Consider the following 27,024-nt stretch of genomic DNA (forward strand, 5'->3'; position numbering starts at 1 on the left):
GTAGTTAAAATAGCATTTATTAAATTATTTTCATATAGTAAATGTTTGGGGGGTCGATGAACAATCTGAAATTTAATGAAGAGGCGAATGAGCTGAAGAATTTGGTCTAGGAAAAGGGTGGGGAACTTGTCCTCCTCATTGCCTCAATCCACATCATAAATAACACAAAAGACAAGGAACTTCAGGTCTTATCTTGGGGATAGGTATGAGGCGGCACAAATTCTCCATCCCTCCTTGAAAGGGAGGGCAACATAGGATTAGTACACTGATTATTACTAAGATTTCTACACATCAGTTCTGTTCAATACTACTCTACTGAAAGTTTGCACTACACTTTTTGTTTTAACACAAGAAGTGCCCTGAACTATCACCATGTGACAACCATATGTTTACATTCTTTATTCACAAAACTGGTGTTTCTACACAGTGGCTCTGGGAAAGAGATGAAACTTCAGAACAAAGTTCTTGTATGGAACAGGCATAAGTAAACTGTGCTCAGAATTTGTCAATTACAAGTGTCAATGTATTGCTATTTATGAATAGGATACTTGTGATAATTTTGAGGCAAATGAAGTCACTTTTTGTCTCTACTCTCATGTAAATGCACTTTTATGTCATAATACGTGGACATTAATGTAATTTTTAGTGAGCAACTAAATATAATGAATAAATTTTATTCTGTTAATATAGCTTCAGGAATTATGGAAACCATTTGTTCTACTCTACATTCTAGAGGTTAATAAGAGTTGAATTTGTGAGGCCTCAGTTGTGATGCATTTTTGTCATGTTAAGTTTTGCTAAATCTGATGCATAAGAATAGTTTCTCTGAACAGGAGCATTTCTTAACACTAGTATTTATGGATCGTGGATTAAGAAGCAGAAACTTAATTATGAATTAAGAAAACTTGAATTTAAAACTTCATTTTTTAAAGGAACAAAATTACAGGTAGTCCTTGCTTAACAATCACTATTGGGGCTGGCAACTCCCTTGCTTGTGACCATGCTGGATTCATGATATCATTTACACTGTGGTGGTTAAACATGCATTTGTTAAGTGTGACTGAGACTTGTGATTTTACGGCCAGTTTCTTCATTGATTTGTCAGAAGCCAGTTGTCAATATGCAAATAGCAATCATGTGACTGCTGGATGCTGTGATGTCCACCAATTGTGAAGAGCCTGAATTCTGATCACATGACCAAGGGATTACTGCAATGCTTTTGCTTTTTCAGCAGTGTCGTAACTTTGAACAGTTCAAGACAATTGTTAAACAAGGACTATTTGTTCAGACTTGGAACATTGCAAAATTTTAGTATAGCACTAGCAATAGCACTTTGACTTATATACTTCATAGTGATTTTACAGCCCTTTCTAAGCAGTTTAAGAGTCAGTATATTGCCCCCAACAATCTGGGTCCTCATTTTACCCACCTCGGAAGGATGGAAGGCTGAGTCAACCTTGAGCCGGTGAGATTTGAACTGCCACACTGCAGTTAGCAGTCAGCTGAAGTAGCCTGCAGTGCTGCACTCTTAACCACTGCACCATCTCGGCTCTAGTATCTTTTGCCTCTAATTCCCTTGGCAAGAAAATACAGCCACCAGCTGTATTATTCATTTATTTTTATACCATCTTATTTCTCAAAGACTCATAGTATTAAAACTGCAACTTTCAGAATTCTCAGTGGGCTTGGTGCAAGCTGAAGTGAAACTGAAGACTGAACTGAGCGACATTCATTTGCAATTCTCAACTCTACAACTATGGATTCTGAGACACTGCAGAAAATGTTAAGCCTTGTTTATTTAAAATTCTGATTGTATATAGTGAATCCATACAAATATGCATATAGCCTAAATGTAAGATTTCAGAGTTTTCAGTTCAAAAGGAAAAATGAGTTATACGTCAGCAATACTGACAATTGACTAAAGCTGCAATCTTAAACTCTTCAAAGTAAGATCAAGTTACCAGACTTACTTTTGAGTAAACAACTGGTATTGCTCTGAAATTCATTTCAGAGTGTTTCCTGAAGGCAGACCTTTAAGCTGTTATACTGTATGTTTGCATTTATTTCCTTGGTAAAATACTTTTATAAAATAAAAATAATTTAAGGAACTGGCAATGGCATAGAAGCCAAAATGGTCAGTAAATCTGTGTCTTTGGACACAGATGGAACTGCTCAGTGAAAAACTAAGCAATGTAGGAGTTACTTAGCTAAAAAACAATTCGTCATTCTGTGAGTCATGGTTTAAAGCATAATCTGTTTTGCAGATCAGTCAGGAGTTTATTCAACCAATTTAGGGTAATTTAGCAAGGCGAATGTACTTGCTAAAATTATAGAACAATTCCAATATCAGAAATACCAGAAGTATATATTTAAATTTCTAGTTCTCAGTAATGACAGCGCTTATCCATCATCATACTGATGGGTAAAGTACATGTACTTTTTCTTCAGACATTGGGAAAGACCCCATAAGAATGGTGAAGAATGAGCTGGACCTTGGAAATAAAATCTCAAGTTCCACAAACTAGAATATATTCAAATGATCACCCCACAAAGAATATAAAGTATATGGGTAAAATGGGCCTCATTTATCAATGCCTCATTCTTGTTTATTCTCACATATAATCAGTGGTGATCATCCAGATACACATTTATACAATTGCAGAGAATCTTCATAAGCTTTTTTTTTTTTTGAAAGAAATCAAGCTGGCAAGCATTTTGTTGTGCTTCAAACAGAATTGTAGAAAACATGGGATAACATGGAGAGGGTAGAAGAGATGACAGTTATGCATCCATCCTTGCTCTATTTGACCTCTTGGTGGCTTTCAATACCATCGACCATGGTATCCTCCTGATCGACCCAGAAGATTAGGGGTGGGTGGCATGTTGTTCTGCTGGCTCACCTCCTTCCTTCAGAGTCAATTCCAGATTGGGGAGGAGAGATCCCTCCCTGGCCTCTACTATGTGGGTTGTCACAGGATCAGTGCTTTCTCCTTTATTATTCTAAATGAAGTTGCTGGGTGAGTTCATCCATCCATGAGGTATCATTGATATTAGATCTGGCAAAGAAGCATTCTGCAGGTACCATTAGCTAGGGATCTACATTTGATGGATCCCAGAAAATGTGCCTTCTCTGGTATAGCTATGTCCCCATGGAACATACTTTCATCCGAAGTTAGATTAGCTGCACCTTTTTGGTGTTCTGGGAGTCCCTCAAGACCTGGTTATGTTAACAGGCTTATACTCTCTTTGCCTATGGTTTATTTTTATAATATTTATCTTTTAACATGTGTTCTTATTTTTATTGTGTTATATATGTATTGATTACTGGATTGTTGTACCCTGCCTAGAACTGCTTTTTATGAGATGGGCAGCTATACAAATTTGATAGAGGATAAACATATAGATCACTTTCCCTTTCAAATTTTGACTTTTCTCATCCCAATTTCAGAAACTATTTTGAGGATTCCTTCCTTTTCTTCCAGAGTCAATACCATATAATAATACATTCATCCCTCTTCCTATTATTTTCTTCCATTTATTATCTGTCTAGAAATACTTTCAGCTGCTGAAAACTGCATGAGACCACAAAGGTCTCATACAGTTTAACAGGAAGTTTAACAGTAACAGCTAAAAAGTTTACAATAATTATCAGAATGTTTAGTCAAAAGAAATTGCCTTGACTTTTGTTATTTAATATTGTGTACTAGATACACAAGCTTTGCTTTAATATGTTAAACACTGATGGCACAAGCAAGCAAACAGGGCCACACATTAAAAAAATTAGAAGTCCTTATGAATTTATTTACACAATTATTAAAGTACACAAATACAGTGGTAATACAAATGAGGTGTTCTGAGATATTGTTACCAATACACAGGTTTATAGAGACATTCTAACTATATTTTCAGCAGGTGATGGTGAGATTTAAGTATAATGGAAGGGCAGAGACTGCCCACAACAAAAGAACAATTTGAAAGGTTTGCAGTCAACTTTTTAAGTATAGTACAGCAATTGAAGGTTCCAGATATATAGAAAGAAGAGGCTGCCTTTTAAAGTCTCTAACATTACATCATTGACAACAAATATTTACAAAAAGCACACTGAAGTGTAGAACTGTACAAATGGAAGTGCACATGCCCAAAGAACCAACATCTACAGCAACCAGTGATACAATTATTCAATTTTTTTCCATGGACCAACATTAAAACACATTCCCATTGCACTCCCCCAATCATAGGTTGCATCAAATCAGACCTTGAACATACAAATAAGCAATAGATTAAAAGTTCTAATGTAGCTAAAGAAAAGTAACAAGATTGTTCATAGTTCAAAATCCACAGAAGTGAAAAAAGAGTGAGGAAACAAAAGGTGACCCGACAAAAGCTTTGAAACAAAATGCTTGCAAATTAACAGGAAAATAAAATCTTACTCGCCACCAAGTTTCCAAGGAGACAAGAATCTCACGCTTATTAAAAAGTAGTAACAACACACCTACATATTGCATTTTCATCCCCGAAGTGGGACTGATGGTGCTTTTGAGTGGTATTTGGTATGACTCACATGCCTTCTACTTTCCCAGATTACTAAGGGATAAATATATTGCTCATGAAAACGAAGATTCTTCATGTATATTAGCTGGCACACTAAGTGTTTTGGCCACTATATAAATATATCTTCAGCTGAAGGGCCAGCTGTTCCAGGCTTGCACGTTTTAATAAAGAATGAAAGAATTCAACAAGCTTGAATGTTCTCTTGACTTCTTGCAGAAGGAACAGATTGCTTATAACTCCGAGCCTTGGCGGAATGCAGCTGGCTGGCGGCACTTGCTGCCTCTGTGCACTCAAGAGGCCCGCCCACGTCTACACTGCTCCCACTGCAGTGGCAGTGCTTAATTGGCATCTGTAGGAACAACCCAGCAGAAACAAGGTATCCTGCTCCTCTCCAAACCCTCCTCTATTATAAATAAAGGCAATACATTCTACGTTCAACATTAAAAACTTCCTGAAAGATTATTTTCGCTTTTTTTTGTCCTTCAAAATCTATGAAGCGTTATTTTCACCTCTACTCGGTACAGCTTTTTTTTCCAAAAAAACTCCCACTCTTTCTTGAACAAAACGAGAGACAAATCAACATTTTAAAAAAACAAAAAACTGGGTGGTACATAGAGGTTTAAATTCTAAAAAAAAAAAAAAAAAAAAAAAAAAAGAACCTGACGACCCTGGAAGAACAAGACAGCCGTAAATAAAACTAAAACTTAAAAACCCTTGAGAACCCCCTTGTCCTGTCAAATGGGACCATACAAAAGTAAATAGTGTAAAATAAAAGGAAACACCTCTAATTCAGTTAGACATTCTCTTCTCACTTAAGCTTACAAGAAGTTTCAAGTCTTGAATTTTTTTTGTTTTTAAACCAAGCTTTAGAATTTTCACATTTCCACACAGGGTTTGAATGAGACAAGACTTTGTTTTTATAGAGAAGTTAAGCCAATAATCTTAGCAAAATGAATACAAAACTTTCTTAAACCAAGTAAAAGAGTTATAATTATAATTACAGTAGAACAATAAAAAGGGGGTGAAGACTGCCGCCTGCTGAGGGACAACTAAAATGGCTATTAAATAACAGGCGGGCAATGCTGTATACCATCGCTTCCTTTTCTAGCCCTGTTGCTAGAGTTCATATAAGGTTATTAGGTTTCGGGCTAAAGCCTCTTGTAGTGTGGCAGCTGCTGGATTCTGTCCATGTTCCTGTGAGTATCTTTAGACAGTGGCAAGGAGAGTTCCAACTGGAATATTTCTTCTGCTCTAGTTTGGGATAGTTTGCTAGTAAAAGCCATTGATAACATAGGAGATCAGCCATGCATTATCTGCCCCTCAATGGCAACATTATTTCACCGATGCACAGCAGATTGGAGTACGCTGGTCGTCGCCAGAGCAGGAATCTATTGAAGCCAAGGAACAGGGTATCAATATCAGCTCACACCTACTGAGACTGCATAAAACCTGGACCCACACACCATTTTCTATGTATACAACTGAACAGACACATCTACTTCAGAAGGGTGAAAAGCCAGTACAGAGATCTATGTGCCAACTGAATCGATGATACACCCACCTGTAATGCCCATGAAGGGAATGACAGAATGACATGTTCCTTCTGTATTAAAGGTATGGTAAAAAAAAGGCTTCTTGTGAGCAGGGAGAAATATATGAAGCGTGATGAAAAAAGCACATGCTAGTTAAAGAGAGAACAGATTAGATAACTCAGGTGAGCTCTTAAAATAGTAATGAAACCCAAAGCAAGAAGCAAGGTGACAAATGCATTGTAAATGTGTGTGTGCGCGCGCGCGCACACACACACACACAAATATGCATTATTTATAATAATGTTCCCATCAAAAATGCAATGTCAAGCCAAGTCTGCGAGCTCTGCAATCAGAAATTTGATAGTATTTCAATTCCCATTGAGGTGCTGGAAATGAAATAAATTAAGAAGACCCTAAATCTAGATGCTTTGAAAAACGGGTGAAGGCTTACAATATTTCTAGTGGAAATTATGAATACTGTCAGTATTGCCTTCTTTTGTAACAAAGTTACATTTTATTCTAAATATATTCAACATGTAGGTAATCTGCTACCAAGCCTGTTTGTAAGCCTCTTAGAGTCACCTCTACATTAGATGGGTGGAATATAAATGTAATAAATAAGTATAAGTATAATCTATGAAATTACTGAAAAATCCTCCGGATTTTTTCAGATCAGGATGAAAGCAATGGGTTTGCTTTGTGTGTACTAAATCAAGCTTTGCTTCCCTAACAGGATTAAGATGTGCAAGAAGAAACACTTTAAAAAAAAAATCTATAGGTTATGAGTGGCAAGCAAATCCTCCTTTTCAGAATTATACAATAAAGTTTTAGTATTTAGATTACCGAAACATTGCCAATCTCTAGAGAGCAGCTTGCATATGATTGAGAACAGGAAGAAAGGTGTTTCCAGGTACCCATCCCTATCTAGTCCAAGTCCTTACTAATGCAAGTCCGAACTCTATAGTGCACCAATATTCCAACAGCCAATTTGTATGCTAGTTTAGATTCATACATATTTTAAATGACAAATAACTTTTTGTTGTTTCAAATTAAGACCATCCTTGAATGCAGTTTGTAGAAATACTGTCAAATTGCCACCACATTGATGTCTTGTTGTGCAACAAGAGGCTTTAAAAAAAATAAATAAATCAGGAACTTGATTATGGACTGGATCCTTCAATTTTTCTCTCTAAACATTTGAGGTTTTCCAACATAAATTGTACATAAAAACAGGCAATTAAACATAATTTGTAAAGAGTTTGGCTATTACCAACCCTAGCTGCTGATCTTTACATCTTCCCTATTCTCATTTCAACATTTTTCCTGCCAAACTGGGGAGGAGGAAGAAACATGACATGTTTTCTTTGCAGGAAAATGTAAGCAAGCACTTATTTAGTATAACATATCTTACAACCAAGGTTAATCTGGAAGAGAATCCTTCCACATACTTAAAATTCTCAACAGTTGGATTATCCAGTTGATCAGATCCAAGTGATAATAACTTGCAAATATTGTTAATAACATAAAAGGCCCTGGGAGTCAAGTATACAAAAGCATTAATGAGAAGAGGAACAAGAGTGATTCAACATTAATAATAGAAATTAGCATATTATGAAGCTTTATCAAATGTCCTTTGGGCAGAGAGGCAAAGCATAACCCAAACAATAAAATGAAAGAATGGTCAGGAAAGAGAGCACAGCTGTTAGCAAAATCTAAGCATCTCAGGTTGAGCAAAAGAGCAAAAGAAACGGTTTTGGAAATATTTAAAAATGGCAGCATGCTACATATTGCCCATACACACTTTGTTTTGCTTTGGGGAAAACTACCTACTATCAAGGCAAAAGGACAGATCAAATGATAAGCTTTCGCTATCACAGATTCATTCATTTACTACACCAATACAAGCATTTAAGTGTCTGCTGTAACAAGTCCAGAGGCAGTTTCCAGCTACTTATCAGTTTTGAAAATGTTTTTTTAATCTTGGCTGCTTGTGGGAAAGGGAGAAAAATAAAGAGGCCACATCAAACTTTCGTTTATCCTACAAGATAATTCTGCTTAAATTAGGCAGTGAAGATGTTCCCAGTCTTAGTTTTCACTACAACTAAAGCCCTGTCCCCTTTTATGTCCATGTGATGCACATTAAAAAGGAGGCAGGGCTACAACTCCATGGCAACATCCGCCATCTTGATTTTTCTAAAAGCTCCCCCAGATATCCCTATATATTGGAATAATTTAATTTAAATGAATATAGTCTAAAACTATTACCAGCAGTCACTAAATTGGGCAGCCAACTTATTAAAAACATGCACAGCAAAAATGAAGTAATATCTTGATGCTTTCTCTTCAAGGTGTCTTATTTTTCCAAATAGGCTACTCAGTTTGCACATTTGCTAAAAAGCAGATTTACTGCTAAGCAATATAGCAAGTGATCCCTATGGGGTTATCCCAAATTCTAGATTATCTTCCACTTTACTAGTAATATTGGTCTCACATAACAAATATTCTAATCGAACCATTCTAGTGAAGCACCTAAAGCTTTGAGGAAAATGTGAACTAGTGAAATGCTAAAAGCTTTTGGGAAAAGCACATCTAATGCTACGTGGTCTGCAAGGCAGAGGGAAACAAAAGTGCAGAATTAAAATGAAAAGCCACCCCGTTTGAATGCCCCAAAGGAGTTCATCCAGACCCACCCACCAAGCTGGAGTCTAGCGAGAAGGGACTCACCCAGTGCTGCTTTCCAACGAGGAGACGAGCAGCTACTTGCCATGGTGTTCGAAAGGAATGCTATTCTGAGGTGGGGGGGGAAAAGACAGCCATTTGAAACAATTCCACTGCCCAAAAGTTAACTTCAAACTAAGATTCTAAATGGAGCTGTTCTTCATTTGGAGCAGTGCTCCTTTCAGACGCCTCAAGAGACATTGGCCTTCACAGCTGTCACCAAATGAATAGCCAAAGAGGTTGCTTTGAGAATGTGTTTGGAGAACTGATGTGTAAGGACTGACTGCTCTAAGCAGCAGGAACGATCAACAGGATTTTGGAAATGCGTTTATATTGGAATGACTCCTAGCTCAAAAGGATCATCAGGTTAATAATTAATTGTCTGTGCTGGCCATTGATTCAAAAAAACATTTTCCTTTATTACAGTGACAAATTTAACCCGAGTAAACCAAGGAAACCTGCATCTCTGATTAGTACTCAATTAGGTACAAGCTCAATTTTGAGCAGGGGTCTCTAAACTTGGCAACTTTTAACTCCCAGAATTCCTGAGCCATCATGGCTGGCTGGAGAATTCTGGAAGTTGAAGTCCACAAGTCTTATAGTTGCCAAGGTTGGGCAACCCCCTGCACTAGAGCCTTCAGACTAGTAACCACAGATACAAACAGAGGCTTTCAGTTGAATATGTTCACTAGAACAGATGTCCATTTATTGCTCTCAACTGGCCAAGGCAGCACAAAAGACAAAACCTAAATAATCTTGTAAATTTACTGCAAAAGATTAATCACACTTCTGGGAATGGGAGTTAAATTTTCTCTCAGTACTTCTTTGTATACACACAAACCAACACTTCTTCCTAGTGGCAGTGGAAGCTTAAATAAAACCATTCTTTTCTCATAAAAAGACCCAATTTTTCTACTGCTATACCTGAATGATATGTTTAAGAATATAAAACATCACCCGTAGAGCAGGAAATGCTAAGTTCAATTTATATAAATATACCTGCTATGAAGTTCAGCCCATCAAGAAACAAAAAGACAAGCTTAAGCGTTTTTTTACTGGAAAAAAAAAATCACCATATCCTCAGCTCGTAGATGGTGACTAAGCTGAAAAAACTAGTTATTTCCTACCAGCTAGAAATGGTACTACAAAAGACAACAAGAATATACATCTACCAGCAATTGTATTTTTCCAATTACTCCCTATATTTTGTCATGCTGACAAAAAACATTTCTTGGAGAACCAATGGTTGAAGCTTCACTGAGAAAAAGCTATAGACCTGAAATTATCATGAAAAGGAATCATAATAAAGGACATCAAAGACACATCAGCTAAATATAGGCCAACTTTCATAGAATAAAACAGGATAAAGTGAACTGCTTGTTGGAAACTTTCAAATAAGTAACTCTATAAATACTCAACTAAAAGGTTGAACTTATTTAAGAAAAACAGCGAGTAAATGGAACCTGTAAATTAGCATGTGATGCTTCCATCCTTGAGAGAGAGATCAGAATAAAGCAGCTGCTTACCAAGATGAGCCTCATGCCATGACAATGCTGTGCCTGTGATTCCTGCATAACCATTCTTGCCAACAATTACCAGTATTTTCCAACGCTAGATATTTTAAGACTAAAACTTCAATTATCCAGCCAACTGATCCATTTCTCCACAAGGTAATAAATATGTATTCAGGCTTCTTCAGACTCACATGATCAATACTTTCCCCCCTTATTAAAAACCCACTCAAACCCATAACCCAAGTCTTCCATATTGAGAAACCTTGCCTGTGATTTTGTCACACATTACTAGATATTTGTGGAAGTTGAATGAATCCTGACAGCTGTTTGCCCATGAGGACCAAACAGGTGTGTATAGCATTATCAAGGCTTTGTTTACAGATACTTCAAAACACTGCAATTATCTCTTGCAAAACTCTGCTCTTTTAGAAATGGCTCCTTCAGCTGTCCTGGTCTCTGATCTATTTGAATGTTATCCATCACTATGATTCGAACAAGAGTAAGACACTTGAATGTTGTTTGTCTCCACCCTGACTGTTTCTATCCACTACAAGCTAGATTTACCTTATTACAAATAAAGAACTCTGGCTGGACTACAACACTCATAAAATCTTTGTTTATCTCTTACATGCCATCATGTAGGTGTAGAAACACTTTCATCTGGCTCACAATCAATTGCTATTTATACTGCATGTATGTTTCAGCAGCGGCCAAAATAAAAATCTGGCCAGGTTGCAGAACCTAGACGGTTTAGCAGTTTTATTTCATACTTCACAAGAACATCCAAATGTTTAAGAACGAAAATGTCCCTTTTAATCCATGTCTCTGCTCTGTGTTAACTCTTCTTTCTTCACCATCTTCAGCTTTTTGCCTCATTTGCTCTTCTTCCTGCACTTCTTTCTTTGCAGCAACTTCAAATTCTCAGCTCCCAGCCGGCTCCACTCACACCCCATCCCCTGGTGTACCTGCTAGAGTGGTCACCAAGGAAATAGTTAATGTTGACTATAAGGAGTCAGAACTGGGATTTAATGCTGACAGAATTATTAATCAGGGTGCTAAAGTAAGAACTGACATAATTTAATAGTGCTGAATCCTTAACATTCAGAAGAAAGTGATTTCCATGCAAAAGGATGGGCAATGACCATACACAATATATACACAGCACATAGGCTGTATTTTATCTTCAGCAAGGACCATGATCTCTGAAGCCATGTTCTAAGAGTGAAATCTGAGAATGATAAAAATGTCTGCTTTAGAATTATTTGGCCAAACATTAAAAGTATTGTATTCTGTTCTAACCCAGGCCCAACTGTTTTGTTCCTGGTCCTCTACCTGTAATCAACTTTAATTCTAATCTGGGGTCCCCAAACCCGGGGCTGTGGACCATTTGGAAGAAGGCCGCACAAGTGGCTGGCACACAAGGGCACAGCTTGGCTTGCGTTGAGTGGCAGGCTGGTTCACCTCCACCCTTCCCCCCTCCCTGGGCCACCAAGCTGTAAAAGTTGGGAATCCCTGTTCTAATCTTCCTTCCCTTACTGTTTACTATGGCATAACTCTTATGTTACCAGAGAAGATAGCACTGAAGCATGGGAAGTACCATTTGTGGCAACCTAGATTACTTCCTCCATCGAATACCTTAGGTGAACAATGCAATTGGTGACCCCATCACACAGAAAGATTTCCATTTTTAAATTTTGATTTCCCCCCCTCAAGGTTTGGAGCCCTACTTAACTTGCTACCCTGACAGTCTAGTTCACCTATTTGAAGGAGTCAACCCTGATAAAAGGAGTCAACCCTGATAACCCTAATTTCTGTTTCTCTATAGCAAAACCAGGCACAAGGAATGATGGGCTGGCAGAATGTGGAAGATCAAATAGCAAATTACAAGAGCTTAGTTGGCTAGCGTATGATAAGGCAAATATTCCTCTTAATTCTGAAAGCCCAGATAGAAGACCATTTTACTCTAGATCTTATAACATTTTAAAGTTATAAACCAATATTCAAAAACCATAACTACAATTTAAAATTGGCCTGTATGAAATAAATTATACAAGGATCAGATGTCAAACTGCAATTACTTAATTCTTAAGGGAAACACTTGCTAGCCATTCAGAAGGGAAGACTATATCGGTTGATTAATGTGAAAGCTTGTGCATATTGTGCTAGATCACAGTTTAGCATTAGAAAGGGAAAACCTCTCTATCTAGTCTGCAAGACTTCTTCCTTATTGTCTTTGTTCTGTGCATCCTAATAAACAAGAAACAGTGATGTCACATAGCCCTTAGGAAGTAACTACAGGACTCTTAGTTCCTTCATAAGATGACAATTCTAATTTTGCAAGAATGTTAAAAAAGAAACTTTTCAGAATGTTTATTATAAAACCTACTCTAATTGCTTTTCACTACGAAAAAAATATTGAACCTTTCATAGTCATCTCAGAAAGGAATTTCAATTGCATTCGAATAAGAATTCAAACTGCATTAGAGTATTAAATTTAGAGAAAATCAATGTTGCTTAATACAAATCAAGAGATCTAATGATTTTAGCACATGTAGAGATATTGGATTTGGGCTGCAAAAATCCAAATGGTTATTAGATAGTAGCATATTTCTGCCTCCATATACTGGTTACTTGGATTTTTGCAACCCAGATCTGCATAATTGGATTGTAATTTAATTCTGAAATATGTGGATTTTAGTATTTTTGGGGACCAGTAAAAGAAGAAGAGCCAAGAACAGCAATGGAGCTACAGAAGGTTTGATCTCTTAAGAAACGTTAAGCTCCTAATCCAAAAGAGGCATGCTCTTAGAATTCCAAATTCAATTGGATGAAAATAAAAGACACTACATTATTCACAACCTAAAGGAATTTAAAATGATTGAAATTATCATGCCAATTGATAAATTGTTTTCCTTTCAATGAAATAGGAAACTACTTTAAAAAGTTGTCTACATAATAGAATTGTGTGCTAGTTGCATTATTATATAAGATATTGAAAAGGGGGCAGTCTTTTTAATTAGAAAAATGACACACAAAACTGTAAATGGAGATGGAGAATTTAGCTTTTGCATGTATGAAGAATATGAATATAAAGAATACTGTTCTATGGAATTCAGCTATTACTACCTAAGAGTTCAGGCTGAAAACTATCCCTTTATCTGCATAAAATTTAAATTCCAAAATCTTTGGTAACCTGTACCTAATCATTCACAGATCCTTTAAACCATTAATGATATCCAGTCATTGGCAGCTTTTTGTTCCTTATCAGTTTATACTTAGTCATTAATAAAATGAACAATAATTTAAAAATAATTGGCTGCTGTTGCCTCCCAAGTGTGCAAGGCAAACATTAACCATATACCAAGAAATACTGGGCTAAGGCAAGATGGGCTTGAAATTTAATGCCTTCTAAATTCAATATCACAACCAAAGAAACATTTACATATATTTTGTATAATATAGCTTGCTGGACTTCAGTGATTTTGATGCAAAGGAAAGCAAATAATTACATCTCAAGAGTCCAAAAGTGCTTTATTTCCGGTAACTTAAGAGGTTAAAATGCGCACTTTCTTCCTCTTCCTTCGAGGTCTGCAGGAGCTTGGCTTTTCAGATGAAAGGATAAAAGAAAGAGTCTCAAAACCTCATAAGGTTTCATTTTTCAAAATTAGCAAATCTCCCATAGGATATATTTACTCAAGCCCTAGAGATAAATATATTTGTTAGCAGGTAAGAAAGTGCCCTTCTTTTAGAGACATGGAGAGCACCATTTTATTCATTACAACTTTGAGTAATGCATAATGAAGTATTTTCTGAAAGAATTGCTCACCAAAAATAATAGAAGCAAGTATTTCAGAACTATATTCAGACCACCATCTACTTCAATATAAAAAAAATTCAAGAAAAATAATATAGAAGTAGTTATAATTATAATGATAAATAATTTATTAGTATGTTAAAGACCTTGGATCTGCAGAAAGTAGTCATGTTATTTGAGTTCTTGATTGCAAAAACTTGCATTAGGTAATAAAAGCTATCTTCCTGTAGAGCTGAAACTTTTAAGTTATATAATCCTTTCAGTTATTCTCTGATCAGAGATCTTTTTAGTATTGCTTTAGAGATCGTTCTGTATCAAATATCCTTTTGGCATAAATCTAGATTACATATCTTTCATCTATTAAAGTGTGCTATGAACAATCAAAGTTTTATTAATTGGGCCTTAATGAGCAATGCTATGAACATTTATTAAATACAATTCTGTCTGGATTCCTAATAAGAACCACCTTTCCTCCTTTTCTAACTGCAAACAATAGTGTCAGTAGAGCTACTCGTACCCAAAATGAAAAATACAAATTGTTACTGGAGGGCAGAAAGCAAACTTTGATTCTTTGCTGGTATCTAATGGTCTTCTGAATTTTTGCAGCCAGGGTGTGGTTGTTTATTTGTAATCACTAATGCTTTTATAGACTACTTTTATATTCACCCATAATTCTTGTTTGGGTGAGTTTTCCACTTCTGTTACAAATCTTTGAGCCTCTTTATTAACCTCTGATGCTAAAATCATTTTTTTATAGTTAAAACATCTACACTGCCATCCTATTCACCTGTAAAAACGTTTGCTATTTGATGACTTCAGTTGACAGAATTACAGTCCATTTTATCAAGGCTCTGAAAAACACTTGTTTTCTGACTCACTTTCCAAATATTTATAATATGCTTTCCTATTAGCATCTAATTCAAACTTATTGTTTCTAAATTCCCAGTCTTTTAAAAAGACACTTGAATGCAGATATAGGATCCCAAGACCAATATTTCATTGTTGAACAATTTACAGGTCAAAATTCAGTTTTGTAGCTTGTTATATATGAACCTCCAATCTGATGTGATTACATACCACACATAGTGAAATGAAACAAAAAAATTACAACTAATTCAGTAGTTTGATAAGTGTTTGTCTTTTGTTTAGAAATACACAAATAATATTAACATTATTCTTTTGTAAAATGCAGAAAACGCATATTCTTCTAGAATATGCTGGCCTTTATACATTGAAAATCTTTAAATTTATAGCCAGTTACACAATGTGTTGAAACCTGATACAGATGTACTTTGAATGTCTGACATATATTTTAAAACATGATTTATGCTTTATGGGAAAAATTGCAAGACCTGATTAATGGTCCCAAAGTCAAGGTACTTGACTACTGCAGACGTATTCAGATTTCACTATTACTCTAATTTAGCTATGTGTTTCGAATAATAATACATGCCCAAAGATAATCTAAAAAAACATTGCTGCTTCTCAAATTAAAAAGGATTCTTCAAAATGCTAAGAAAAAAATCAGAGATGTATGAACAATAACTAACAAACTATTACAGAAGTATACAAAGGAAGCATCAGAAACTCTTTTCTATTTCCATCTCTTATTAATCACATTTTTTTCAGACCTTTAATATTCTTCAGAAAAACTCCTTATACGATAGATGTTATTACAGACAATGATTATACCAGACAAAAGCTGGTAGTTATTTCCCATTCAGTGGCCATTTATTTGGAAATACAACCACAAATTATGTCAAGATCTCAGAACTGTTGGTTGCTGGGTTTCATACTGGTGTGTGTGTGTGTGTGTGTGTGTGTGAACACTATCAAACAAAATACTAAGTGACTAGCTACCACAATTTGTCCATCTCTAATACTGGACAAATTGTATCTGATCAACGTTAAAGGAAGAATGCTTATTGATTCTTCTTCATCAAATTTAACAAATACTAATATTCATTCATTTGCACAAGGTTTCCGAGATCTGTAGTGGTTAAGAAAAAAAATGATCTTTATGTGAGTTGACGATTCACAGAGAATATATAGCAAATGTCACTGAAATATCCATGGCTGTTAAAAATCTGTACCCTGCAAATACACAAAGGCCCAAAAAGGGATTAAGCAAAGGAGGCACCCAGGTACCCAACTATAGATTCCACAGCTATTAGTCCCTCTTTCATATTAAAGCCTCAAGATCAGAGGCCTTCACAAATAGCTATTCATCAGCTGATTCTGATTAAGTAAGAGATCAACGTATTTAAAACGTAACAGCTGTTAAGGTAGGCCTTTCAATTCAGAGCCCAGAGCATTTCTAAACTGAAAATGAATGCCAAACGGCACTATACCCCTTTATCTCTTTTCCCATGAAATGAAAAGTTTTGTACCTGTGAGGTTGACATGCGTGAGGTATCTTGTCGACCTGTTAAATCAGATGAGGAGATATTCACAGGGGCCCCACGATGCAATCGCATACTCACTTTCCGTTCTCGCTCCATTCCAGAAACTGGCCGAGGAGATGTATTTGCTGACCAAAAAAAGAAAAAAAGGAAACTATCATTATCAGATTTTTTTTTTTACATAAAAAAAATTGGCTACAAGTTATTCCAGAGTTCTATAGAAGTTCTTGTGGGAGATAGTATATAAGTCACTGTGATTAAATGTTGAACTGGCATTACTCAACAAGGTAACATCATCAGTGCAGTGTAATTTATGTATACTGTCTTGAACTCCTGAATGAAAGCTGGGATGTAAATCTTATATAGGCAGTTGTCAATTTACAACCATTTGTTTAACAATAGCTTGAAATAACAATGAAAGAGTGCTTTACAGGCCATAAAGCCTGTTCTAGACACACAAAATGTTATACCATTACCTCCACGATTACATTATTGAGATCTGGGTGCCTGTCAACATGTAGTTGCCATTTGTAATCTCTGCTAATTTCCCCAGAAAGTCAAAGGAGAAGCAGCAGGAAAGATTGCAAGCTGCTGCCACCCACTAAAAGGACTCTTGAAGATTTCAACTCCATTTCTGCACCCCACCAAAGGAGCCCTTCCGTGCACGAAGGGGAGCTAAAATCCTTTGGTGGGTAGCCCTTTCAGAGAGAGCAGAGATGTTTAAATACATGTCCGCTAAATGTTGGAAATGTAATCAGACCAGGGTGGATAAAAATCAATGATTTTTTTTAAAAAAATAAAAAAAAAATCAGATTTTTTTGATTTAAATCGGATTTTTTTTAAATAAAATGCTTTTTGAGGAAAATATATTACCATCCAAAGGTTATTCCATCTGAAATAAAGATTAGTTTTTTAATTATGTAGAATAAGGCTGTATATGTTTAATTTTTTGGGTAAATGAATTCCATTAATCCATTCACAATGTCATGCTCTTCCAGAGGTTTTTGTAAGATTATTGGGCAGTTTCTCTGCCTACAAGATATTATCACAGATGCTTGGTTTACTTTTGCAGTTCTCAAAACTGAATTTGACTCAGCAGAGATCACATGCCTCTTCTTCACAGCAAAAATGTTATAACATGAACAGAGTTGAGACAAAGACCTTAATCCTATTGTTCTACAAACCTATGAATACAGAATCAACCCCTTCAGTGCTAAGTTTCAAGAAGTTCAGTGAACAGAATAGAAACAATATTTTTCTGATTGTTTGGAGTGGAATAGATCTGCACAAGAAGAAAGTGAAACTAAGTGTGAGGAGGAAGGGGCAAGCAGACAAGCAGTACAAAATGAAAGTGAAACTTTCTGAGCACAATACTGCACAGTCACAGACAGACAAGTCTTTGGATCTTTTTGTGTGTATGACCTGAGGTTTATCACATTCTTTCCTTGGAGGAAAAAACCTATAATGGCAGTAGGCTGTAAAAGAGACCCAGTTTGGCAATATTTTAATGAAATTCCTTTACCTATCGGTAAGGCAGGCATGCGTGCAAACTGCAAACACTGCAACAAAGAAATGCAAGGCCTGGTGGCCCGAATGAGGCAACATCATGAGAAGTGCTGTGATGAAGATGATCAAAGAAACACATTTGAACAGGCAGGATCTTATTGAATCATATTTCTAAAGACTGCCTTGAACTGTCATGTTTGAGCAAAATTATATTTCTTATTATTACTGCATGTTACTGTCATTTGGTACAGTTATGAAGAAAAGCAAATATTCCTTTTGGGGCAGTGCTGTGTACAATAAGCAGAAATTGTATAAACAATAAAATAACAGCATTGACTTTTTTGTTTAGGGGAATTCATGGATTCTGGAAACTATCCACCTTCAAGATCACCATCCTCCTGTTCTACAGTTTCAGAGTTATCCATCCAGGATAGTGCTTCATTAGCAGCAGCAGCATCAGACACCCACACCCACATATCACTATCACCTAAAAGAAAGAAAAAACCCTTCCCTCCTGGAACCACCATAGATAAGTTTGTGATAAAAACTAGCAGATTAGAAAAAGAGTTAATTGATGAAAAAATTGCCCAGTTTGTTTATGCAACGAACTCTTCTTTCCGTCTGACTGAGAACCCACATTTCATTAATACGGTTCAGTCACTGAGACCAGGATACAGTCCACCCAGCAGAGCAGATGTTGCAGGGAAACTGCTGGATAAAGTGTATGACAGAGAAATGGAGCAATGTGCAACAGCTCTGGAGGGTAGAATTGTTAACCTAAGTACTGATGGGTGGAGTAATGTCCACAATGATCCTATTGTGTGTGCTTGTATAACACAGAAGAAGGGAAAGTCTTCCTTGCACAAACAATTGATACGTCAGGAAATGCACACACAGCAGAATACTTACAAGAAGTGGCAGTAAAAGCTATAATAACGTGAACAAAAATTCAAATGTCTAGTACGCAGTTTGGTCACAGACAATGCTGCAAATGTATCCAAGATGAGAAGAAATTTAGAAGAGCAGGAAGGGAATACAAAGCTAATAACATATGGTTGCAGTGCTCATTTGCTGCACCTCTTAGCCAAAGACTTAAGTGTTCCAGAAATAAAGACGAATGTTGTTGAAATTGCTAAATACTTCCGTATTTAGCAATTTTGCTGCAGCAGCTCTGAAAAGGATAGGTGGAATCAAGCTAACGCTCCCACAAGATGTTAGATGGAACTCTGTGGTGGACTGTTTTGAGCAGTACATCAAGAACTGGCCTATTCTGATGACAGTTTGTGAAGAAAATCAAGATAAAATAGATGGCACTGTCACGGCCATAATCCTCAACACTGGGCTTAAGAGAAATGTTGAACGTATGCTGAGCATCCTGAAACCCATCTCTGAAGTTTTAAACAAAATACAGAAAAATAGCTGTTTTATTGCTGATGCTGTTGAAATTTGGAAGGAACTGAGTGAACACTTAAAAACAGAACTACAGATGGACAGAATTAAATTACAAGCATTAAAAAAACGAATGGGACAAGTACTGTCTCCAGCTCATTTTTTGGCAAATATTGTCAATATCCAGTATCAGGGTCAAAACTTAAGTGCTGAGGAAGAGGAGTTAGCTATGACATGGGTATCCAGCAATCATCCATCTGTAATGCCAACTATAATAAACTTCAAAGCTAAGGGGGAACCATTCAAGAAATATATGTTTCCTGAAGATATTTTAAAGAAAGTCACACCAGTGAACTGGTGGAAGTCACTTAAGCACTTGGATTTAGAGACTGTTCAAGTAATGATTTCACTTTTAACAGCAGTAGCTTCTTCTGCAGGTGTTGAAAGAATATTCTCTTCCTTTGGACTCATTCATTCTAAATTGAAAAATCGTTTGGGACCCCATAAAGCAGGAAAGCTTGTTTTTCTTTTCCAGATTATGAACAAAGAAGAAGATGAAGATGACGAGTGAGCTACAGAGGACAGTTTTTCATGTGTAGGCTGGGCTGACAGTCTAAGTTTCTTAAAATATATATATTTTGTTTAGCCAAATTAGTTAACAAACATGATGTTTGTTTAAGCAAATAACATATGCTGTAATGTTATTGTTTCAGTTGAATAAATCTATTTAAATTGTTGTTATTAAGGTAATGATTATTTTTCTCCTTCCTAAGTACAACAGAAAAGTTGTCCAAATATGAATGATTAACCTATTAAACTGGGGATAAAAAAACTAATATGAAAAGTTGTTATTCTAAAAATCTTCATCTACTTGCATATTAAAGTTATACCAGCAAGAATTAGTCTTTATGTAGAAAACTATGATTTAAATCAAGCCTTACTGACTAGTGATTTAAATCGTGATTTAAATCATGATTTAAATCAGTTTGATTTAAATCAAATCCACCCTGAATCAGACACCTGGTTTGTATTATATGTGTTGGACATGCCCAAAGGCAAAAAATACTGGATAAAAATACATTCATGGTTGGAAAAAATGATAAAGCAACATATAGATTTAAAACCAGAAATATTTTTGTTGGGCATCTTACTGGAAACAAGGGGAATACATATTTGATTTTACACGTATTAACTGCAGCTAGAATTTTATTTGCATAACAATGGAAAAGTGAAGAAATCCCTACAGATGAAAATGTAATTAAAAAAATATTAGAATGTACAGAAATGGATAGACTTAACACTTAAAATTAAGAGAAAGGAAGAAATTGAATACTTTCTAACATGGGACTCATTTTACCAATGCTTAGCCTAGGGGTGGGCAAATGTGGCTCTTTTACAACCTGTGGACTTCAACTCCCAGAATTCCTGAGCCAGAATTCTGGGAGTTGAAGTCCACAGGTTGTAAAAGAGCCACATTTGCCCACCCCTGGGTTAGCCAATAAAAACAGAAGTTAGAAACATGGAAATATAAAAGAAGGACTAATGTTATAAGGAAGGTTTGCTTAAATGGATACGTTATGATGATGATGACGACGACTAATACCAATGTAATGTAATGAATAATATTGTAAACATTATGACTATTATTTCCTAAAATTATTTGTACCCAGACAACACAGTTTATTTAGAAATGGAATTTTTATATGTAATAATAAAGAAAAAAGAAAAAAAGAGAGAGCAGAAGGGTATTATGGTAAGGTAAGGAACGTGGGTGACTCTGGTGATGGGGGAGGCACTGGGTGATCTGGCAAAGGACTCACAAGTGTCTGTTCGATCAAGAGCTGAAAATCCTGCTTAGGTTTCTGCAGGGAGGATTTTCAGTTCCTGAACTGGGCCTCCCAGGATTTCTCCCACCAACCCTTCTGGCACCCCATGCTCCTTACCCAGGACTCTGTTTAATGACCAACAAAACTGTTTTAACAACATAAAGGGGAGTGCTGATATTGTGGTTGTTGACAGAGGCAGACGCATGACTGCCTCACTTAATGACCAGTTTGTTCAACGACATAAATTCTGGTCCTAATTGTGGTTATAAGTGGAGGCACAATTTGTAAACACAGAAATAGTTGGCTTGCGGTGAACCCTAATTCAATCTAGAAAATTTAGTTTAATAACTTTTATTGTTCTAAAATGTATACTAATTCCTGTTAAGCAGTTTCCTCAGTGAACATTTCCAAATATGATGAAGTGAAACATTCATTTTCTGACACAATTTTGCACATCTCACAACATGTGTAACATTGGCACAGGTGTACAAGAGAGCTCTGAATAAGAGCACAGCAGCCAGTGATTTTTGCAGTCTCTTCTTCTGCCTCAGTCACATGTTTATTTAGTGACCATTTTGCTTAACAACCTGGTTATTGGAATGGAACTGTGCCACTAAACAAAGAATGTGTATAAAATGTGAAGGAGGATCCAGAATAGCTTAAGTTCTTTTGAAAGCTAGATAACTTTCTTGGCTATGATAAGATAAAGCTGCTTTAGCTGCAGTTCTTACATACAGGCCTGTGTATCTCAAAGGCATTAGGACAGAGGAAATTCCTAAATGACTTGGAGTCAGGTTAGCTGAAGCACTGATGCATAAACTTGAAAATAAAAATCTGAGATGCTGTTCTCAGGTGTTTTCTACGGTAAGTTCTAGTCACAGCTTTAGAATTCTCTGTCAAGTCCATGTTTCCTTATTGGCTTGTCTTTAGAAGAATGTTAAATATTAATTGATTGTGTACTATGAATGTTTTCAGTTAGAGAACTACAGAACCTATTGCTTAGCTTGTATAATCCATAATTCATCAAATACCATCCTATAACTTTAGTATTTACTGTATTTTAAAGTATGATGTAATTCCCCTCTGAAATAAAATATCAGACTACAGCAAGTGTTCAAAGTATTACAGACTCAAAATAGCCATTTTGAGCATTATAAACTTGGAACAAAACACTCTGTGTTCAATCATCTATCCCGAGATCATTGCAAAATGGGCATTTTGTGCCAAGTTCTTTCTGAGATGTCAAGAAATTGGCTTAGTTGTTTGTTTTTTTTAATTGCTAAGTCATGGAGAGTTGCAGAATCCATTAGTCAGTAAAATGGGAGGAGGGACATATTAGTCAAGTTCAATCTTGTTCAAAAATTTCCCTAGTAAAAACTGCTGTTTTTAAATAGCAGTTTATTGTGGGATAATCCCAACTGTGGGATTCATGTGCGTTATGCTTTTTCTTCAGTTAGGTTTACCAATACAAGAATATGCAATGCATTATGCTCAGCATTGTTCAACTGCTGACCTTTCAAGACTGCTACACATCATACTGCTTGGATGCCTGATCTAGTGGGCAAGGACAAATACAAAAAGTATGCACTGCATACGCAGCTTTAAGTCAACAGCCAAACATAAGAGGGCTCCTAGCCGGAGAAAGATTTTATACTGGAACACGCTGCGTTTTGCATTTTATTCAGTTGAAATCAGGATGGATTTGATTTAAATCAAACTGATTTAAATCACTAGTCAGTAAGGCTTGATTTAAATCATAGTTTTCTACATAAAGACTAATTCTTGCTGGTATAACTTTAATATGCAAGTAGATGAAGATTTTTAGAATCTTCCCCCCACCTGTAGCTCTCACCCATCAACCTGCTTGCTTGGAACTCCTGCCTCTTCCCATGTTGTGGTCATAGGAAGTCCTCACTTAATATCCTGCATGGCCTTGAGATTAGAGTACGACAGCAACTGGAACTCCTGGAATTTCAGTTGCTAAACTACGCAGTCATATTATATTGTGCTCTACAACTGCATTATGTAACCACAGAAATACCAATCCCAACTGCCATTGTAATCCAAGGACTACCTATACAGCTTTGGAATGGGCTTCTATTGGAGATGGATCCTGCCACTCTCCCCCACTCCTTCCCCACCCGCTGGCCTTTAGGAAGCTATTAAAAACTGAATTATGCTGGGAGAGCATTTTCATGGTTTTGCTCACTTAATTTGCTGCACCATTTTTATTATTTCATTCTTCTGACTTTGTTGTCATTTATACTGATGATCTATGTAGATGTTTAAATGATCATTTCACTATGTTCACTGTCAATTGCCACGACTGGATTGATTATCGTGGGATATTAATCCAATAATTAAGCAATCAGTATTGTGCAGTTTCTTCAATGAGATTGTGTTACTTGCAGGAAGCAGCTTCTTGAAAACTTGGAAGTGCTGCTTTGCAGCTCTGTCTAGAAGTCCTGGAAACATGCCCGCACAGAAAACCCCAGGCAGCCATGCCATTAAGCAATCTAATCTGCTGTTACTGCTCTGTCCTATGAGTCCTAGTGGGGTACTGCTCATAAGTGAAGTGCCTTGAAGAACCTACAACCTTAATACTAAGATTTTCTGCTAATATTCATCATAGAAACAGAAAGATAAAGATGACACAACATAAGTGCTTCCTTTCCAAATACAAGCATGCAATTTGTAGGAAGTCTTCCTGATAGTACTATTCATTTGTAATATAAGGCTGGAACAATAGCATTAGGTAACAGCATTTAATTTAAACAGCATTTAATTTAAATGTAGGTGACCCAGATTTAAAATGTCATGAAAAGTATGTCTTGGATGTCGGCTGAGGACATCAGTCATCCTAGACCCGTGTTGGCGAACCTATGGCATGCGTGCCGGAAGTGGCATGCAGAGCCATGTCACCCGGCACGCGTGGCATCGCCCATTCTTCTTCCGGGTTTCCAGGGCACACATGCGCACCAGCCAGTTAGTCTGCTGGTTATTGGTGCGCATGCGTGTGCAACGATTAGCTGGCCTTAATGTCTTAGTGCACATGCGCACCAGCCATGCCATCATTGCCCGCATGCAGCCCCGGGACTCCGCCCTTTGCCAGCCAGGAGCACTGCCGCCAGTCGCTCCCTTGCACCCGGCTGCCTGCCTGCCTCGTTACCGCCACCATGAGGAAAGGCCCCGAAGTTGCGCTGCCTGGAATCCACGTGGTCTGCCGCAGGGGGAGGCCAGGTATGGCTGGCTGGACGCTGCCTGGAGCTGAGCTCGAGGCTGGCAGGAAGAGGAACGTTGCCTCTTAGCCAGCTCAAACTGTCTGCTGCCGCAGCCTGCCACCATCCCCTCTCCCCTGCCAGCTGCTCCTGCCACTGCCAGGAAAGCGGCTGTGCAAGAACCGCTGCCGCCAAGGGCGAGGGGGCGGTGGTGGCAAGGATGGGCGGTCCGGGTCTTCCCTGTCTCCCTGCCCGAGCAGACTTCTAGCATAGCCCCAGGCCTCCAGAGGGAGGAAGGGAGGGAGAGAGGGAAGCCCCCGCCTGCTGCTCCTGCCACCGCCACCCCCTTGTCCCCAGCAAGAGCGGTTGTCGTGCTGCCGCTTCTCCGGCAGCACCAGGAGCAACTGCCGGGGCAGAGAGGGCGGGGGCAGGCTGTGGTGGCAGGCCATTCTCGCTGGGTAACAGACAGGCTGCTCCTGGAGCAGGCAGTAGAAAGAGAAGCCACCAGCGGCGAGGCAAGCTGCCCAGGAGGACTGGAGGAGAGCGCAACTCCTCACTCATGGAGATCCACTAGTGGGGAAATGGTCGTGGAAAGCGGTAAGAAATGTGCGAGCCAGGAAGCGGTCATGCTCCCTGGCAGGAGAGGGTTGCATGTTCACTCCAGTAAAGGTTTGTGCAATCCTCTCTGGCCAGGGAGCATGACCGCTTCCTGGTCAGCGCACCTCTTACCGCGCCCACTTCCCAACCGGTAGATCTCCATGAGTGAGAAGCTGCGCTCTCCTCCGGTCCTCCTGGGGCAGCTTGCCTCCCCGCTGGCAGCTTCTTCTTCTCCTTTCTGCTCCAGGAGAAGCCTGAGTCTCAGCTTTCCTTGGCAAAGCGCTTCATCATTGCAGCGCAGGGAACACGCGCGGCGCTGGGGGATCCGTGCAGCTACTATCCCACCCCTCCTCAGCCTCGGTCACGCTGCGAGGCTCCAACTCAAGGAGGAGAAGACGGAGGAAGGGAGGGGTCCAAATGGCAGCTACCTGAAGCAAGCTGCAGCGCGATTATGCAGGGCTTCTGGCATGGCCCAGACCTCCGGGGGAAGGGATTGAAGCCCCAGTCTGCTGCTCCTTTCGTTATATGGAAAGACCAATATATTGCTTGAATTATCCGTTCCCTCCCTTCCCTCAATCCCGTTTCATGGCTTCCCAACTTCCTCATCCTCTGCCTGCATCCTCTCCAAGCAGCCAAGAGAGAATGGGCTTGCAAGGCTGTCAGTCTCCCATGCCTGCGATGCCAGATCTCGCCTCCCGCCCGCCCGACTCTGCTTTCCTTGGCAAAGCGCTTCATTATTGCAGGGCAGGGGACACGGGCGGCACCAGAGGATCCGTGCACCTACTATCCCACCCCTCCTCAGCCTCGGTCACGCCGTGAGGCTCCAACTCAAGAAGACGGAGGAAGAGGGGGGCGGGGGAAGTCTAAACGGCGGCTACCTCAAGCAAGCTGCAGCGCTATTACACAGGGCTCCGAGTGGTTGGAGAAGAGGCAGAAATAGCAGCCAGGGCTGTGCTTTCAGCGGGTAAGCAATGCTGCCTCTGCCGTGAGGAACTTTGGAGAGAGAGGCCAGGGGCAGGCTGTAGCTGTTCTCGCCAGCTAAGAGACACGCTGCTCGCACAACCTGCCCCCGCCCTCTCCAAAGTTCCCCACGGCAGAGGCAGCGTTGCTTACCCGCTGAAAGCCCAGCCCTGGCTGCTATTTCTGCCGCTTCTCCAACCGCCCTGCATAATCGCGCTGCAGCTTGCTTCAGGTAGCTGCCATTTGGACCCCCCCTTCCTCCCTCTTCTCCTCGAGTTGGAGCCTCATGGCGTGACTGAGGCTGAGGGGTGGGATAGTAGCTGCATGGATCCCCCAGCGCCACGCGTGTTCCCTGCGCTGCAATGATGAAGCGCTTTGCCAAGGAAAGGTGAATCTCAGGCTTCTCCTGGAGCAGCAAGGAGAAGGAGAAGCTGCCAGCAGGGAGGCAAGCTGCCCCAGGAGGACCGGAGGAGAGCGCAGCTTCTCACTCATGGAAATCTACCGGTTGGGAAGTGGGCGCGGTAAGAGGTGCGCTGACCAGGAAGTGGTCATGCTCCCTGGCCAGAGAGGGTTGCACAAACCTTTACTGGAGTGAATGTGCAACCCTCTCCTGCCAGGAAGCATGACCGCTTCCTGGCTCGCGCATTTCTTACCGCTTTCCGTGACCATTTCCACACCGGTGGATCTCCATGAGTGAGGAGCTGCGCTTTCCTCCAGTCCTCCTGGGGCAGTACGAGAACCGCTCTTGCTGGGGGCAAGGGGGTGGCGGTGGCAGGAGCAGCAGGCCGGGGCTCCCCTCCTGAGGCCTGGGGCTATGCCAGAAGTCTTATCGGGCGGGGAGACAGGGAAGCCCCGGACTGCCGTCAAAATAACGACTTTCCAGGCCCCAAACGGGGCGGAGGGGTGCCCGAAGTGCATGTGCAGGGCGCGCATGCGCAATATGGGGCGCACGCACGGGGAGGGTCATGTGCGCATGCACATGTGGGAGGGTTCACAT

General features: G+C 39.0%; 1 protein-coding gene across 6 annotated transcripts in view; it reads right to left on the reverse strand.

The window, feature by feature from the left end:
* Positions 1–3,776: 3,776 nt before the first annotated feature.
* The window catches only part of CSNK1D (casein kinase 1 delta), a 39,538-nt gene continuing 16,290 nt past the window's right edge, over positions 3,777–27,024 (reverse strand). The window contains exons 8-10 of one of the 6 annotated variants that reach the window (XM_034412947.3): positions 16,520–16,659; positions 8,808–8,872; positions 3,777–5,939 (exon numbers count right to left, since the gene is read on the reverse strand). In XM_034412947.3, coding sequence (XP_034268838.1) covers positions 8,840–8,872; positions 16,520–16,659 — 173 coding nt within the window. In that variant the 3' untranslated portion in view covers positions 3,777–5,939; positions 8,808–8,839. Of the gene's footprint in view, positions 5,940–8,807; positions 8,873–10,919; positions 11,284–13,829; positions 16,224–16,519; positions 16,660–27,024 lie in introns of those variants that run through there. The other 5 variants (XM_034412945.3, XM_060688731.2, XM_034412944.3 and 2 more) reach the window with 5 other exon arrangements.

The sequence above is a fragment of the Pantherophis guttatus genome, chromosome 2 (assembly GCF_059756535.1).
Source record: "Pantherophis guttatus breed Tessera chromosome 2, ASM5975653v1, whole genome shotgun sequence".
Lineage (NCBI taxonomy): Eukaryota > Metazoa > Chordata > Lepidosauria > Squamata > Colubridae > Pantherophis > Pantherophis guttatus.